The 19,069-nt window shown below is 44.0% G+C and overlaps 1 protein-coding gene across 5 annotated transcripts in view; it reads right to left on the bottom strand.

Moving 5' to 3' along the window:
• LOC119649648 (mitogen-activated protein kinase kinase kinase 15) overlaps positions 1 to 15,974 on the bottom strand; it is an 84,773-nt gene extending 68,799 nt beyond the window's left edge. For all 5 annotated transcript variants that reach the window (XM_038051905.1, XM_038051919.1, XM_038051912.1 and 2 more), the window contains exon 1: positions 15,024 to 15,974. In XM_038051905.1, coding sequence (XP_037907833.1) covers positions 15,024 to 15,060 — 37 coding nt within the window. In that variant the 5' untranslated portion in view covers positions 15,061 to 15,974. The remainder of the gene's footprint in view (positions 1 to 15,023) is intronic.
• Positions 15,975 to 19,069: the final 3,095 nt, after the last annotated feature.

Raw genomic sequence — 19,069 nt, 5'->3', positions numbered from 1 at the left:
AGGAGATTCGGCGTTAGCTGTGATAGTGTACTGAAGAGCATCCGACGAGCCATACTATTAAAATCATTTGCGGAGCAACTACTAGTGAGGAACACGAAATCATTGTTTAGGATAAGTGAGGGATCCTAAGTCCACATCCACTTGATGTTGGACCGGACCAAATTGAGAGCAACTTCCTCTCACATCTTTTTAGTCCACGGATCCCTCGTTTGGGGCATGGCACCCAAGCATTTAAAAAAATCACTGAAGACTTCATCATCAGGCAGATGGGGAAGGAATAGCTGGTATTTATTGACATATGCTTTCGATCAGGTCTTGGACTGTAAAACTGTGCAACGAACGGCACGATGGAATTGCTAGGTAGAAGGACACATAGACCGAGTCAGCAAGCGGATCTACTACCCATTGAGGAGAAAGTGGATGCCCTAGATTTGGATCTAGTAAAGCTCAAGGCAGACAGCGAATGACAGAAAAGTGCTTTGGCGGAGGAAAAGGATGGTGCTACGATATTGGAGAAGAGCACTAAGCCAACCTAGGCAAACTTCCAATATGCAAAACTGCGTCTACAGTAATTGCAAGAGCAACTTCCAATGCCAATATTGATATAGTGTTAGATTAGGAAATAGAGCGATTCGTGGTCTGCAAGGAAGAAGTATGCAGACATTTGAGATTCATTTTATAGAAAACCTATAGCTTACGTCATTCTTAAATCCAATTTAATATTAGGTTGGGGGAAAAGTAATACCGTATTTTGTCAATAGATGGCGACACCTAAACATATCTTGTCTTGTACTTATCGCATCGAGTCATACTATACGGCAATTTGAAGACCACAATCTAGACTACAGGTGTCTCTTTGACAGTTTTATGATCATACGTTTCAGTCTCAAGTTATAGCGCGTCAAAGATGGAGTCCACCAAGGAAGAAATTCATCATATTTTACATTTTTACTACCTGAGAGGTAATGCAACGAAGGCGACCAAAAAAGTTTGTGAAGTTTATGGGTCCAATACTGTAACGATTCGCACAGCACAGCGTTGGTTCGATCGATTTCGTTCTGGTGCAGTCGAAGATACTCCCCGTACTGGTAGGCCCCGATAAAATCGTCGAAATCATCCAAGTAGACCGGCATGTAAGCATTCGCTCGATTGGCCAGAAACTGGGTAAGGACCATAAAACCGTTTGGAACCATTTGAATGGTGTTCTGTTCCACCAGGACAACGCTCGGCCTCACACATGTTTGACGACCCGTCAGAAGCTACGGGAGCTCGGATGGGATGCCTTACCGCACCCACCGTATAGTCCGGGCCTGGCACCAAGAGATTACCATCTCTTCCGGTCCATGCAAAACGGTCTTGGTGCTGCTAAGTTCCCCTCAAAAGAAGCTTGCGAAAACTTGCTGTCTGAGTTTTTTGCAAATAAGGGAGGGGGATTTATATGAGAGGGATAATGGAGTTGCCTTCTAAATGGCAACAAGTTTGCGAACAAAACGGCGCATACTTGACTTAAATCGGATAATTCTATGTATGCTAAATAAAGTGTTAAAATTCGATTACAAATTCGAAATTACTTTTTCCCCAACCTAATATATATATTTCTTTCAGAGTTCCTCACCAGAAATCCCGTGGCTGTCCAAATTCCATTGAAAGCCGATGGGAGAAGTGGAGAGGTAGAGGTGGTATCAGGCTACTACTGGAACTGGAGACAGACAAATTCTTCATTGATGCATATTAGAACAGTTGTCGAAAAATGGGTTCTTGGCGTATGGACGGCGTCAAAAAGTAAGTAAATTATCAGAGCTAATCAAATGTATTTCTTCACGCTAAATATTGATACCCCCACAGGAAAGACCGAGGAACTCACAAAAGCCCTTCGGAAAAGACGCATTGATATCTCCATCCGAATTGTGGCGAATATATCAAAACCGTTTCGTGTCTCTGCCCAGAACTGAGCGATTTAAATACCTCGAGTCACTGCTTTCAGCCAATGGAGAACTGCGTTATGAAATTGTTTCACGCATTAGCGTAACCTAGATGAAATTGCGATCACAACTAGTCTTCTTTGTGATCGAAGACGATTGCTCGGAAGCAAGAGGAAGATGGGCAGTTGAAACTTGCAAAGCACTGAAATCATCCCGAGTGGATAACATCTTGCACATTTTTTTTCACAGAATATGATCATGTGGAGTATCAAATGAAAGGGCTCGATTGGTACTTGGACCACTTGAATTAAGAATTACTAGCACCCAGGGCGGGGCCGCGCATCAATTCAGCCAAGGCCACCAATTCACTAAAAAGCTTGATCACTTGATGATTTGCAGTTCTATGGCAGATGGGAATGCACCCTGAAAATACTGCTTCAATAGTAAGGTCAATGACTACTTAATAGACAGATAGCACCGAATTGAACACACACTGGGGCAATGAGGACATGCCTAACGATATCTTTGGAGATCCTTCTGAGATTGATTCCTCTTCATCTTTACATACAGATGCAGGCAAAGAGGGCAATCTCTGCGGATTTAAACAAGGCGGAGATCTGCCTAAATCGAAGGAAGATTGGCATTAAATTACTGATATCAAGGGATAGCATGACAATCGAGTTTCATTTCTAATAGATATTTAAAAGACAGGGGGAGTATGACATCTAACTACGGCTTAAACAAGCAACTGATTATCTGATACACCGACGGCTGTCAAAGCGGAAGGAGCAGTCGCCGATGAAGCCAACTATCTACCAATCATTCATAGGTTATTTCTAAATAATGACTACGACCTTTTATTTCTACTACTTCTTCAGAAAAATCTAAGGTGCCTACTATTTCTCCTTTATCATATGAATAGCGCACGGAAATTCTTAAAGTGGGTTGTTAATTCAAATTCCAGTTCATCCACGAGACAGTTATGCAAAACGGAAATATTGATGTCTTGACGTTAGATAACGAGAATAGTGAAACCTGGTAAATAGGACCATTCATTTCGTATCGTCGCCCAATTTCCATATAAGGAACCAAAATGAAGAAAAATGAATTTCCATTTCTCACATTTCCAAGGAGATTCCGTTCACACAGAAACACTATCTTCATACATGTCTATTAGTAACAGATATATTGCGTGTCGACTTCCTATTGAATAAACATTGTTGAAACTCGTAAATATTCAAAAGCACACCACACGTTGTCGATAAATACAAAAATAGCAATAAATTCAAATCGATAATTAACGCTGGTAGCGCAGCTTCTTCTCTGTATCTTTGTGCTTCAGATGAATCGCAAAAACCATTTTATTTATTGGTTTTTTTCTTCCGACAACCGTGAATTTATCGGTCGTTTAATGGCCTGGCTGTATGCTTATGGAACACGTTGTTTATTGATGGTGCCGAAGTTAAAAATTTTAGCTGTCTTTAAATTTTCAAGCCAGACGCCATTCACCGACCAACTCTTTTGAATAAAAAAGTAAAAATTCATTCATGAAACCAACCAAATTGATTGTTTCAAGTCACAGGGTGGAGTTAAATATGCGGAACCGAATGTGTCTACACAGATTAATGGAAAATATAATAGAAGTCCTTGGGTTTCATATGGAGCTTAAAATTTAGTACTCGAGCTCGGCTGAGTGGTTTAGTCATGTTCGACTCTATGTTGTAGAATATCATCAATAACGACGTGGGAAATAATAGACAAAGCTTTAATAAAGACTCAAGGTCCACCTCTCAAAAGTACGTTACTTTATGATATTGCACAAACGGATTTTCCAAGAATTTGGCAAGAATATTTGAGGTGCTGCAGACCTGTAAGCATCACTGTCCGTAATTAGATACTTTTTAAGTCAAGTATTCAAGAAAACGGTTTAATTTTAAACATCACCCTATACACCCCCAACAATTGGAGATGTAATGAAGAACTCGCTTGTTGCCAGTAACCTCGAAGTTCGACCCACATTCTTAACGCTAATGGACCAAATGAAGTCTTTCTCATATTCCGACAAACAATGAAAACGACAATAAATGGTTACGCGAATTACATCCATAGGTGGTTGCCTCGAAGCGTTGAGTGTCCCTGGCGTTGCTGGGCCCCATCTGCACCCAGCTCCGCAGGCGTAAATTCAGTTAAAAACTCCTCCACCTACACGAGAATGCTAAATGTTTCAATGGAATCACATCGTGTGAATGCGTCTCAAATGATTGTTTCCAATTCTGGCGAGATTCCCATTTGCTAGGTAATGAGCTCGTTGCAGACCCATATGTCGTGGGCGGGAAATTCATTAAAGAAAGGCAACTGGAGTTTATGCCAGAAATTAGATGAATTTTTTTATGAGCGATCATTCTTATTTGACACAATTGTTGTTGGTAATTGGAAGCAGTCGGAACACTTTGAATGAAAGGAAATATCACTCCTCCTGCTGGAAATTGAAATGGGGACAATGAGGACAAAGAGCCTTGCCGAGCTAATGGGCAACCAATCCTCCCTCAAATCCCTATATTCTGAAATAGATTTTGAATTTCTCCTTCAACCAGAAAAAAATCTGAATTGGGGGGTCAGATTTTCATGTCCCACCATTTCAACCAATTTAGCTTAATAAATCCCAATCGATTTTTATTGCAAAACATTTGAATTCAGATAACTTTTTTGATGACTTACAAATGACATTCACTTAGAACGTCTACCATTACCCCCGCCCGTTAATATGAGAAGACAATATTCTATTCTCGGGAATTGATATTCAATAATTTTCAATTAGCAACTTTGGTTTACTGAGAATACGTTTAACATTAAGAATAGAAAGTAAACAAAATTTCTTACATCGAATTAAGGCATGTGTGTAGGTAAGATGACATTCAAAATTGAGTTTAATGATCTTGATTGTTCTTAGTGTTAAGCAGTAATTTCTTGTTAAAATAACCATGCCATGTGCAGGCAAAGCGTCTCCCTCCATCCCTGCCACTCTATAGCTACACAATTAGAATCCACCAATCCAAATTATACATTTCATTAACCGGGAATATGTCAACCTTGTACCATACTGATGCACAACTATGGAGTTACGCAGTGCCGAACAGAGCTGCTCAATTGCCTTTATCAAGCTCTACATATATTTCCAACCTGCTAGTGCGATACCCGTACAGCTCATATCAAGCCCCGTCTCCAGCGTCCCCAAATTCATACATCTCGCAAACCTCAGAATAATGAATGATCTGCAATCTACGTCAATTAAGTCTTCGGTGGCTGTCCCTGCGATCAGTTTTCTGCAGTTCTATCTTTAAAAACTCGTTTAGAGATTCGATCTTTGTGCCTCCAGTCTACATGACCGGTCCGCTGCAGTTTATGGAATTTGGGAGCATGCACCCCTCCAATTGTCATACTTAAAAAGAGTGCCCTTCTTTCGTATCTTAACAATCATTCCCCTCTTCTGCACCCTGGGAAAGATTTCAGATTCCCAGCATTCCCGTACAAACGAAAGTAGCAGGTCTTCAGTAACTGTACACGTAGCAATAAATAACTCTGCAGGATCCAGACCGCCAACCCCAGCAAGTCTCAGCTCCTTTTTAGCACATCGATGGCCGAGATGACTTCTCTTCTGTTTAGAATAGTCCGTATCCGCATATTACGGGGACTAGGCATTTCATCCACAAGAGGAGCAACCTCACCCGATGTGGTACGAGCAAGAATCGTGGTGCAATGTTTTTCCACCCCTTCAGCTGGATAAAGAGTCAACCATTAACTTCCTACACAGGACCATCGAAAGATTTCCGACTATATGCAGGTTCTTTCGTGATGTGGTATATAATTCAGGAATCATTGTGTTTTGCGGCATCTTCCGCTTCCCTGACCAGCGCAATAAGAAATTTCCTTTTGTCACGGCACACACTATTCTGAACTTCCCGGAATTTGGCGCGGTATCAGAGTTCGAACCCGTCACGTCCGCCATCACTCACAGCGGACAATAGATACTTCAATCCCTTCTGTTCATCAATCCACTTCCACGATTCTGCAGTCAGCCAGGTCTTACAACCGGGGCGTGGGTGCTAGGCGTAGACCACCGTTACATAGAATTTATTTTCACTATTGCGGCCGAACAGACTGTAGTGTAGAGATAAAATCCTAGGAAAAGAAACTGGAAAAAGTTCAATAAACTTCTTAACAATGAAGTGCAGCTCCCCAAGTGACTAAGGACTTCTTTGACGGTATAAGATCCGCCGGGTAGAACGGTTCCCTGGTGAAACCGAGAACTGCAAAAACTCAGGAAATCAACCAGACGATTTTTGACTCATACCTGTAGAAGCAATAAGAAGGAACACTGGTTAAACTTCTGGAACTCACAGCGTGAATATAAGAGGCTCGAAACGAGACTCCTTCAGACATACTATGAGGAGAGACGAATGGAACTTCCAAGAACTCCAGTAATCAGTCTGTAAAAACTCTCTTGTAAGTAACAAGACCAAAGTCGAAAGGAGAGAATTAGCGACTTCTAAGAAATATTTGCTCTGGCTATGTGGCTATCTGGTGGCAGAAGGTTAAGGTAGTCGTCAGACCTGAGCCTAAGCCATTCGCGGAAATACGCTAAGATCGCACTCAATTATCGAAAACCAGCATGCTTACCAACGTAGAAAGTCATGTGAGTCTGCTCCTCACTCTTTGGTTTCAATGATAGAGAACGCAACTCTGAAAGGCGAGTACGCGACCGGAGGTGCACGTGAACATTGAAGGGGCATTCAACTGTGCATTTTTCCAAAAATTTTGTGGTGCCGCCAAGGACCACGCTCTCGATAAAATTATAATTAAGTGTGAGCGAGAAGCAACTGCAGAATACGCCAATACACTCCAAAGCTTGTCTGGATAACTTCGCTGTATTCGTTGTCGAGACCTCGTAATAATGTATAGAAATATAGATCACGCACGAGCTTCCAGTAAATCCCGATAAAACCACAATATCATTATTTACCAAAAAAACTCCGCCATGTTATCTACATAGCATGCTCCAAAAGCCCAAGTAAAGAAGGAGGGTTTGAGGCCACATACTGTACTATTCTCAGTAAGACAAAAATCAAATGCTGAGATCAGGGAAAGAGAAAAATAAAGTATAGTTGGAGTTATTCCACTATGCTAAGTCCTACCCGATCTCTATTGCCGACAGGCCGATCAAGAAAATGCATCCGACATCGTTAAAAACAAAGCGATCCGTTTAAATAACAATGAATCTAAGAGAAATGCTAGGGCGTCCACCTCAGTCATCGCGGCAGGACGGGCCCCGGTCCTGTCGAGAAATGAGCAAGGGTTCTTGACGCATGAACCGCGTCAGGACGTAAGTTAGTCTAAACATGTACGTGTCTGCAAATATTGGTACCCCTACAGGAAACACCAAGGAACTCGCTAGAGCCCTGCGGAAAAGACGCATTGATATCTACACTCTACAAGAAACCCGATGGTCTAGTGCTAAAAGCTGCGACAAAGAACGCAAACGTGTTAGAAATAGCTATCAACTTCTGTATTCTGGTAGCCCATACACTGAATATGGTGTTGGCATTGCCATCTCAGAGGTGATGATGAAGCTCACCATTATATCAGTTGATCGCACGCACTATTCACTTCTTCCTCGCGAATGCACCACAAACAGGTCGACCTGATGCCAAGAAAGATGCCTTTTGGCAACTTCTCGATGCAAAGACCTCCAACGTACCTGATGATGACTATATCATCATTGCAGGCGACCTTAATGGCCATGTGAGTGAAAAGGCAGACGATAACAGGTGCCATGAGGAAAACGGGTTTAGAGCGGATTACCCATGACCTTGTATTTATGAATACATGGTTCATCAAACGATTGTCTCATCAAGTGGGAATAGTAAAACGCAAATCGACTATATTCTCATAAAACACCGACAATTTACCACCGTCACTGATTGCAAAGCCATTCCCTATGAGATCATTGCACCTCACCAATTAAGCCAACGATATATAAACACTGACCCGCAGCGCATTAAATGGTGGCGAAACAAGAAATTACTTCACTTACGCGGTTACCAACCGTTACGAATGTGGAAGAATCGTGGAAACAAATTAAAGACATGATCCCCAAAGCCGCCTCTGCAACCCTCGACGTCACCAACCCAGATAAGCGGTTCATCAATCGAGATACTTGGCTTTGGAATGACGATGTTGAAATGAAGGTCCGTGAAAAGAAACGCCTCTACCACAAGTTTGTCGCCGATGAAACGATCGCCAAGTGGCAAATTTATAAGAATGTCAACTGGGAAGCAAAGAAAGCGATCCCTATCACCCGAGCGGGCGAAAGATCTTTACGATAAACTGGACACTCGGAATGGCGAGAGAAATCTGCCCATAGGATATCGAATACTTCTGTTGTGTTAATGACAAGAACGATACTTTGCTTACCGACCGACCCGAGTCTGCACGGGGACTCATCTGAAGTGGCAATAATCACGAAACCTTACCAGGGGTATACTGGTACCATGGGAACCGGGATAGCCCCTGGATTCACATAATTCCTGTTGTATGTGCGTTCACCTCGGTTGTTTGCGGTTGTCCCCCTAATGGGCGCTTCGTAGGGGTAATGGTTGCGTTCAAGTGGACAGAGACCTTCGGATCTCAGCGTAGTGTTGCGTTTCAACACGGGTGCCGTACTCCTTAGTTCGGTAGAGATTTTGGCAAGTCTCGCACCCACCAGTATGAACTGAGCCATGCACTGGCTATAGACTGGTACCGTCGTAGCTTACTGCGGCGGGGCTCTGATTGTGGTCACAAAATCAATCCGGGTCTTAAGAAGACCGTGGAATTAAGTCCACGAGATAGGTAGCCACGTAAAACCCGGTGACCTAACTGTAAGCGCAACTGAAGTTAAGGAAGCAATAAAACGAATGGAATCGGGGAGAGTCACAGAAACTGACGACTTCATATCTGTGCTCTGTAAATTGAAGAGCTGGAACCCAACACTGGCTCAGTGAATTCTTCAATCGGATCATTGAGGAAGGTAAAACAGCATCTGACTGGCGAAAAAGTACCACAGTTCCGATATGGAAAAAGAAAGATAATCCAGCAGAATATTCATATTCACATTACCATCCGATCCGGTTACTTTCCCATATCATAAAGATTTTTCATCGCATTCTTGACAACCGTATTCGCGAAATCGGTGAAATAACCGTGGGTCATGTCGGATTTATCAAGAACTGTGGAACTACTGACACAGTACACGCTGCGCGGTTATTCATGGAGAAACATCGTGAGCAGCATCGCCCTCTTAACATTACATTTCTGGGTCTAGAGAAAGCGTGTCCGTGTGTGTGCCAAATGAACCCATCTGGTATGCTCTACGACAACACTTAGTGCCAGAGGAACTCGTACGGTGGGTCCAATTACTCTACCACGATCCGAAAAGTAAAGTTGAAAGCATGGCAAAGAAGCGCCCTTTCACCACTCCTCTTTGTTCTTGTTATGGACATTGTCACGTGGGACATCCAACGTCCAGAGCCTATACACTGGTTTATGCAAGCAAACTTGATCTCGAGCAACTTGTCCAAAAATGGAATGGACGACTCATGCAACATGCAATGCTCTGCCCAGAACTGAGCGATTTAAACATCTCCAATGGAGAACAACGTTGTGAAATTGCTTCACCCATTAGCGCAACCTGGATGAAGTAGCGTTCCCCAACTGGCGTCCTTTGTGATCGACTTATCAACGAACGTCTCAAATTTAAAATTTACCGCAGTGTCGTCTGCCCTGTCGTCTTCTATGACTCTGCGTGTTGGCTATAAAAAACAATGAGCGGCCTCTTGCGGTAATGGAGACGAAAATGTTGCATTGGACTAGTGAAAAAATTGCGAGATGCGTCTTCGATGGTACGGTCAGCGTAATTCGCACTAACGGGAATTCACTCATTAAAGTCGATGGTAAGCGAGCAAAAGACCGGTCGAAAACAACGGTTGCTAGATATGCTAAATGAGGATTTGAAAACCTCGCGATTGCATCCAGATCAGGCTTCTGATAAAACAAAGTAGCGAAACCGATCACGACGAGAAAAAGAAGAAGTATTATTTACTACAAGGAGGAAACTGAATGGTCTTTGCCTTTCAACCCTTTATTCCTGAAGAAGTTAAATATCCGGGATTTATTCTAGACAAGAAATTTCTTAGGAACAAATAGGTAGAGGTAAAGATGAAACGAGCTCTTACAGCCTGAGGGGAAGACTGTCCTGGCGGACCTTGGTCTTGATATGGCGACTTAGTTCTGATGTAGTAATGTGGATGTATGTTGCAATTAGTAGGCAAATGTTCGCTTATGCATCCGTACTGTAGTGGGTTAAGGTGAAACAAAAGAACTTTTGCTTTCTGGATATTACTGGCGTTATGAGCACATCCGTGCAGCTCCAAAAACATTGCTCAATTTGCGGCCCTTGGATATATATATACAAAGCACTGAATGGACATCACCTTATTCGTTTAGATCTATGAGGAAATAAGGGACGTAAGAGGCATAGAGCATTGGAGGAACTGAATCCAGTTTTTGTAATGTTCTGAAACTACTCAAAAACAGAGCAGGATTCTGGGTCAGGAGCCTATCTGTCGAATAGTAGCTAAGATGTGCGCAATCCAAAGGGCAGCAACCTGGGTGATTCAGAAGCGGGTAAAGGGCACCCGCATCGCAATTTACAGCGATAGTCAAGCTGCATCGACGATGTTGAGTAATCCTTTGACCACCACAACAATGGTTCAGGAATGTATAAAACGATTGAATGCCATTTCTGATTGAATACGGTGGAAATACTCTGGGTACCTTGTCATTGTGGTCTAGAGGGAAATAAAATCTGGGATGCCTTAGCAAAAATGGGTTCAATTTCCCTTAGGCCAGAACCGAAACCAGCGTTTGTGGTATCAGCAACATTGGCTAATGCTGCTATCAAAAACCGGAAACAAGTTCCCCATAATGACTGGTGGCAGAGTCTCAATGCTGCTGAACACACCAAATTTTTCCTCTCAGAACCAAACAAACATACTGGAAAGTTCATCGTATCTAATAGCAGAAAGACTTGCAGAACTATTTTGTGGACATTCTGACTAACCATAATTCACTATGTATGTTATATGTTCATGATAGATGTACTTCAACATGATACGTGCCCATCCTGTAATGAAGAAGCGGAATCCCTGGAACATTTTTTATGTGAGTGTCCCGGATTACAGGCATCAGATTCTTGGTGCTGATGTGCTTCAATTGCAGCCGGGCACGAACGGAAATCCTGCAATAGACAAACGAATCCAGGATATTCCATTAGATAGGAGAAGCGAACAATATGGGCCACTACGGTCTGAGTGCTTAAAGGCTTCACCTCTTCCCCACCTCATAGGCATACACAAAACATATGCCTCCAATCCAAAGGAACCCGATGATTTTCTAATTGACGTGCCTCATTACTAAAATGATAATTAACCAGGCGCATTTAGATTTAAAACACGCTGGGGTAAAATTAACGTGCTGCTACAAAAGTTTTGGATCATTTGGACGTGAATTAGCATTCCAAGACGGAACAGCAACTTATGAATCTACTACCCATTGCAAGGATGAGATTCACCCGGCCATTTACCCATTGGTTGTGCAGGACCAATCAGCATACGAAGTTCACAAGTTCAAAACGTAAAATGGCATAAAGCTTACATAGCGATTGCCTGCTTGTCAACTACGGCAATTTACATTTAACTAAACTCAGTAGCATGCATAGTTAAGAGACATGGAGCAATAGACCAACTGTACAGTAACAACAGTGTGAACTTCGTAGAACCAAACAGTATCATTCTTTCTGTTCATTCTGTTAATCCAGATAGAAGGATTCTTGAAGTCTAGGCCGTGCTAGACCTAACTCAAATCAGAATTGAAAGGTGTATGGTAGCATATTGAATATATTGGCAAGATTCAGCAACAGAGAAACAAATGGAAACACGAAATCCAAACATTATATTCACTTCCAAGATTGGTATGCAGATTGAAGTTGATGGTAAACTACCAAAAGACCGGCCGAAACAACGATGGCTTGATACGCTAGATGGTAATTTGAAAGCCTCGCGACAACATCCAGATCAGGTCTTTGATAGAAACAGATGGCGCAGCCGATCACAACGAGACGACCCCGCTTGTGAACAAGACAAAGTCTAAAGAAAAAGAAGAAGAAGAGTAGACAATTGATCATCATTGGCGCAACAACCGCTATCCGGTTTAGGCCTGCCTTAATAAGGAACTCTAGACATCGCGGATTTGCACCAAGGTCCACCAACTCGATATCCCTAAAAGCTGTCTGGCGTCCTGACGTACGCCATCGTTCCATCTCAGGCAGGGTCTGCCTCGTCTTCTTTTTCTGCCATAGCTATTGCCCTTATAGACTTGTTGTTATTGTTTTTAAAGCGTTTCTCGAACATTATCCATACGGATTAAGTAACCCGCCCACTGTAAGCTAGTCATAGTCTTGTACAGTAAGTGGCTGATCATAGTCTTGTACAGTAAGAGTACAGTAGTCTTGTACAGTAAGAGACCCTATGGTGAGACGTTTCCAGCGAAACAATTTTTGTAAGCTGAAATAGGCCAACAACCGGGCGCGGATTTCATCGTCATAACTGTTATCGGTTGTGATTTTCGCCCCTAGATAGGAGAAATGTTCAACGGTCTCAAAGTTGTAGTCTCCTATCTTTATTGTTTTCGTTTGACCAGTGCGATTCTTTGCTTTTTGGCGCTGACGTTGCCACCATGTACTCCGACTTGCCTTCATTAATGTGGAGCCCAAGATTCCGCGCCGCCTGCTCGATCTGGATAAAAGTAGACTGTACATCTCGAGCTATTCTTCCCATAATGTCAATATCGTCAGCGTAGGGCAGTAGTTGGATGAATTTGAAGAAGATGGTGCCCCGCATTTACATCTGCATCGCGGAGGACGCATGATAGGGCATCCCCTTGTCTTATACCGTTGTTGAATTGGCTCGAAAGTGATCCTGCTGCTTTTATCTGGTCTGGCACAATGATCAGGGTCAGCCTAGTCAGTCTTATCAATTTCGTTGGGATACTGAATTCTTTCAAGGCCGTGTACAGTTTTACCCTGGCTCGATTGGCCAGCAAATCTCTTGAACCGAATCAACACCTGCGATGCACAGCTGAAACGGAACGAATTCGACCCATTTTTGAAGCGGATGGTGACTGGTGATGAAAAGTGGATCAGGTACGACAATCTCAAGCGAAAAAGATCCTGGTCGAAACGCAGCGAAACGGCCCAAACCACCGTCAAGCCCGGATTGGCGACCAGGAAGGTTTTGCTTTGTGTTTGGTGGGATTGGAAGGGAACCATCCACTATGAGTTGCTCAACTGTGGCCAGACCCTCAATTCGGTCTTTTACTGTCAGCAACTCGACTGTTTGAAGCAGGCGATTGACCAGAAGCGGCCAGAATTGGTCAATAGGATTGGTGTTCTGTTCCACCAGGACAACGCTCGGGCTCGGGATGTCCTATCGCACCCACCGTATAGTCCGGACCTGGCACCAAGTGATTACCATCCCTTCCGGTCCATGCAAAACGCTCTTGGCTTGCGAAAACTGGTTGTCTAAGTTTTTTGTAAATAAGGAGGGAGGGTTTTATAAGAGGGGGATAATGGAGTTGCCTTCTAAATGGCAAAAAGTTTGCGAACAAAACGGCGCATATTTGACTTAAATCGGATGATTCTAAGTATGTTAAATGAAGCGTTAAAATTCGATCACAAATACGACATTACTTTTTCCCTAACCCAATATTATGTGAGAATATCCACTTCCAAGTGATACTGACATTCAAAGTCTTCAATTTGCACAGAAGCGACAGCTTTGACCTATTATAACTTTGTTAGTAATAGTGCAATTTTCACCAAATTTGGTAGGATCATGCTCTACATGCAAACATTGCTGCAATTTCCTGATTCTGGGATGAACTTAAAGGGGGCATTCCTGCTAATTATTAAAAATTATAGTAATGTACTATTATTAACCTTATCTAAACATATATCAGTATGTAAAGCCAAGGCACCATATAGTGGTAGCCTCTTGATTTTTCTGTTGGGTAGGTTCTGAGAAGAATTGATCACTTTGAACCCCCCAGCAAATCTTAAAACTAACACCAGTTTCGGTAAGTACTAACCGAGATCTTTCATTTGATGCCTCACATGACCGTATTTGGTTAAAAAAATGTACACCCTCCTTTTGCATGTATGGGGACCTCCTCTTTAATTTGTCGTAAAAGGATGTAACTCACTGCATGCATGAGCGTTCACAGTTCCCACCTTTCCACCAATTTTGGTGTCAATCGGTATAACCGTATTCGAAATAAATGCGTGTGACGGACAGACAGTAAACCGATTTTAATAAGGTTTTGTTTTGCACAAAACCTTAAAAACGGCAAAGGCCATAACTTTTTAAAGAGAGTGACGGCCGCAGGCCTAGATCGGATACCGTTTGTTGCGCCGTTGATGATTATGATGATAGCCCTTTATTGCAGACGATTTCCACTGGTAACTTTATTTTTCAAAACGTTGATTTCCATCAAATTTTGGGCAAGATTGAAATGTGAATTCGCGATTGCTATTATTCTGGCGTGGTTTGTCGATTACAACCAACCATTTAAACAATAGACAATGCCCCAATCCCCAACAAATGAAAAAAATTGCCCACAATCACTGAGGGGTTTCTACAGTTCATGCTGGAACGACCAAAGGCCTTCGACAACCAAAAAATTACCAAACAAGATTCAATTTTCGGTTGACATTTCAAGTGATGGATCACCCACTTATCCAATCGTGGCCCTCGTTATCTCCGCCGTTGAAACTCCGCAGTCTCAGCTGCTCCCAGCCAAAAAAAGTCGAAGACTTTTATAGAACCAAATCAAAGCGATATCTCGCCACCCTGCGTGCAGTGGCAATGAACAGCCCGAGACTTATTTTTAGAGCTAGTGGGCCTTGAGCGGCTGCTCTAGCCAAGGCGGGGACCGATATCAATCACTTACCCGGTGCATCGTCGCAGCCCGTGATAGACGACGGCATGTCGTCCGCGCTTCCTTCTCGCCCGGCGGTATCCAAAATTGCTTCGATATATCCACACGCGATTATCTGAATCTTTCATTGATCCGCCGCCCCCTCATTCCCCCATCTCTGGGCTAACGCACTTGGGAGCCATAATCCACATAAACACAACAAAGCGCACTCGATTCAGCGATAAACAAAACCACTTTCAGGCTCCAAGTTGACACTGCACTTCCCAATTGGAATCGCTCGGCCCAACCGTCAACGCATTAGAACGCGGAAGTCAACAAAAACATCGCGGCGAGGCGCACCCACACACGTTCACTCACTATCGCCACAACCACCTACACACCGCCAGCCCCACGTGGTCTTTTCAGCCTTTTTGTAAACAAAAATTCATTTATCCACGCCCGGCGACCCGCGCGCAACTCGACGTGAAACCAAAACAGAAAGCGCCGCCGATTTGACACTTACGCGTCCTTCGCGACTGTCAGTCGCCGTCCACCACTCAGCCCTCCGCGCGCGGTTACGTCACAATCACGGCAACGTGAAGTGTCAAAAGCGCCCAATTCAGGACGATTTCCAGCGATTTTCGCTTAATTCCTGAGATTTTCCGGCACTTGCCATCGGCCGCGGCTTTGTTTTGACGCCTCAAGGCTTTGCTGTGGAATTTCCGGTCGTGCGAGACAAATGCCAGACCTCAGTCAGCTGAAGGTCTCCGCGCTCTGACACTTTCTCTTGAGCACTTGAAAATTCGCAGATTTACCACGCGCGCTCTCAAATTTCGAACTTGTTCGGTGGCCGCGAGTATCTCGGTCACTTTCTGTCGCGAAAACACAAAAAATATTAAGAGAAATTCGCCGCCCGGAGGCGCAGTGACAAAAAATTCCGTAAACAAATCTGCCTCGACCCCTTCCGACTAGAGTTGACTGCGACTGTGACGGGTGAATTTCGTATTTTTACTACGCTCGCGGACGACATTTTGATTCAGCTGTTCATTCAGCCAGTGCAAATTCTGCAAAATGAGTTGGACGACATCTATTGTCGAGTGAATGAAGGGGTAGTGGAGACAATAACCAATCATACAGGAATATCTTTTCCCATTCAGATTTCAGTTGGGGATTTTTAATTCGACAACAATCAAGAGGGCAACATTTGCACTTCTTATTTGGATTATAATTATAATTTCTTTCCTGCCTACATACTTTACATTGGTTTCCGTTTATCCCCGCGCCATCCTGTTTCCTGGAATGTGTGTCAGGTCGTTCCAGGACTTCCCGAGGAGCTGGCACAGTTATACCTCATAGCCCCTAAGATTTGAAGAATCTTTCCTTCGATCTCCAGATTTACAAGAATTCGGCTCATTGTGCTCGTTTGAGCACATTTTATTCACTCGGTTGCAGTTTTAGAATTTTCCCCCAAAATATGGATTTGAGGTTCATCGCTCAAGTATTCAAAGCACCACACCCACATTCCCAAGCCTGATTAGTGTAAAAGTATAATATGATAGTAAGCGCGACCGACGGGATACTTCGGCTGAGCTGCACTTATATGAATTCAGGTTTTTCGTATGAACTCTTGGCTAATGGAAGTCAGTCCATCTATTATAAGTGTCCTCCAAAGTAGGGTCGAAGTGTCCTCCTCCCAGGCGTTTAAACGTTGCGCCAAACAGTGGAGCCTGTAACACTCTTTCGGTAGGTCGGCAATTTCCGCTGTCCATCAATATATAGCATATTTACGACGGCTTGGTCCCCACTGGGGCATGGAAGCGTGGCAGGTTGTCGTTATCAGATTCATAACTGAATTTACGGCAGTTTTAACTGCGGCGCCATCACCTCCTGAAGTGTCCTTTACTTCAGGAGGTGGTGCGACTCGATATGTCTCAAAAACTTCGGCCCCCGATGACCACCGTCGCAGCATTCCACGCACAGGGAGAACGCCGGACTGGTTCACGTCTTGGTGGTTGCTTGCCAAAAAGCCTTCCAGAGTTCCCCACCTATCTATTGGCAACACAATTAATCCCGGGGCAAAGGTTACGCCGGAAATGCTTCCTTCTGAACTTAAGTGCTGGAACGTTGTCCTCCACAGCTTGCGTCGAAACTCCGGCATTGTCTCATTCGGCATTAGCTTCCCTGAACTTCGAATTCAGATAAAACCATCCCCCCAGCTTTAAGCCTCGAAGTAAAAGTAAAAACTGGAAGGAGGAGATAGTGGGAATGGAGAATGAGTTGGCTGGCGCCCAATGAAAGACACAGCAATGTCTGAAATACCCAACGGACATCAGGATACGCAAACAGAGAAGAAGATTTGCCAAGTGATGCGGTACCTGTGACCGAGATGGCACCGCAGACAGTACCACGCGGTGCTATTGTTGCGGAGATAGGCACAGTGGAAACTGCTGAAACTGACTAAAATGCTTCGAATATAAGCCGAGTGAAAGCGCTGTCCTCTACTCTTGCGAAAGCCGAAAAGGAAAGGCTTATCATCCTTTAGAAAAACGGCAGTAAAGGGGTGAAAACGGCTTGATTAAGCTGGAGTAGCTCCTGGATAGAATTTCGTACTACAAGCGCACATGGAGAGTAAGAGAAGATGCGCGAAAACCAGAAGCAGAAGTGTCTTCCATTCCGAAAACGAAAAGTGGTGAAGTCCTATCCGAATGAGACCCGACGACACCAGATAAAGATACTTTCTGTGAAGCAGCCAAAGGGCTTCTGGGAGAGAATGCTTTGGTTTCTACCCTGGAACCCACGTGCTCTCAGGAAATCTGAGACGTTGACTGCCTCACAGAAAAGACTGGGGTAGAAGAGGCCACGTCGGATACCAGTCGACTCAGCTGTGAATGAGTGCCAGAGTCAAATCAGGCAAATAATCTCGGGCGAGCGGAATGCTGACCACATTGCATTCTACATCGTACTACTGTAGTGTACTGTTACGGTCTTGAATAAAGTGCTCTAACACACTTCAAGGCCCTGATCGAATATGAATTGTTGCAACGAAAAGGAGTGTTGTGTTCTATGCAGGAATCATGGCGCTTCTGACAATAGTGTTACGCATACTGCGGACTCAGGGCGGTATGCAGTCTTCAGAGCAGAACTGGAAAGAGCTAGGACCTGGTCATCCGAGTGCAACTGCTCACGAGTTGTTAGCGCGGTTTGCCGTGAAGACCAAAGCTGATTTATTGCTCATCAGCGAACAGTATCGAAAAAAAACCCATCTTCATGGCACACCGACATATCAGGTACCGCTGCCATCAGGGTTCCGGATTGCAGCCACCTTAGCGTTTTTGCCCAAGGCCGAGAGAACGGTTTTTCCATCTTCTATGTAACACCAAATCAGACGGTGACGGATTTTCGACGCAGGCTTGATGCTTTGAAGGAGGCCATCTTGAGCACACAGAGATAGATCCTGGTAGAGGGTGACTTCAATGCCAGTAACTTGCGAGGCTGCGAGGAAAGTATTCCCAAAGGAACTTTCGCGTCGGAATCACTGTTGAAGCTGGTGGACGGTTGGCGAGTTCTAGAAGATTTTTCAGCAAACGATCGTCAATACATTGCCTTTGAAGTGTTTGATACATGTTCTCTGTGTGCGCCACCTTGGCACTCTTTCTGTGCGTGGAACGTCCCAAAAGTGAACACCGGGAAGTTTGTCGAAACTCTCTGAGCAAGTTGAGCCGCGCTGAAGGGCACTCCTCGGGGTGGTGGCACTGAAGCTGACACGGTCGTAAATTCAGTTATTAACCCGATAACCACGGCCTGCGGAGTTTCCAAGCCCAAGAGGGCATCGAGGCGTGATAAACCTTCTATAAATTGGTGGACGGCGCAAATTGCAGAGCTCCGGAAAGAGCATCACAAACTCCGCCGCTTGACATAACGTCTAAATGACCGGGAGGAAGTATTATCATAATAACAAAGTACACATCAATTAAAAGCAGACTCCGTAGCGCAATAAATCGGGGCAAATCTCGCTACTGTCAAAACCTGGTCGACGAGGTGAAGGGACCCGTGGGAATTCGGCTACAAACTGGTAACCC

The sequence above is a fragment of the Hermetia illucens genome, chromosome 1 (assembly GCF_905115235.1).
Source record: "Hermetia illucens chromosome 1, iHerIll2.2.curated.20191125, whole genome shotgun sequence".
In the NCBI taxonomy this organism is placed as follows: Eukaryota; Metazoa; Arthropoda; class Insecta; order Diptera; family Stratiomyidae; genus Hermetia; species Hermetia illucens.
This window is presented reverse-complemented; position numbering and strand designations above follow the sequence as displayed.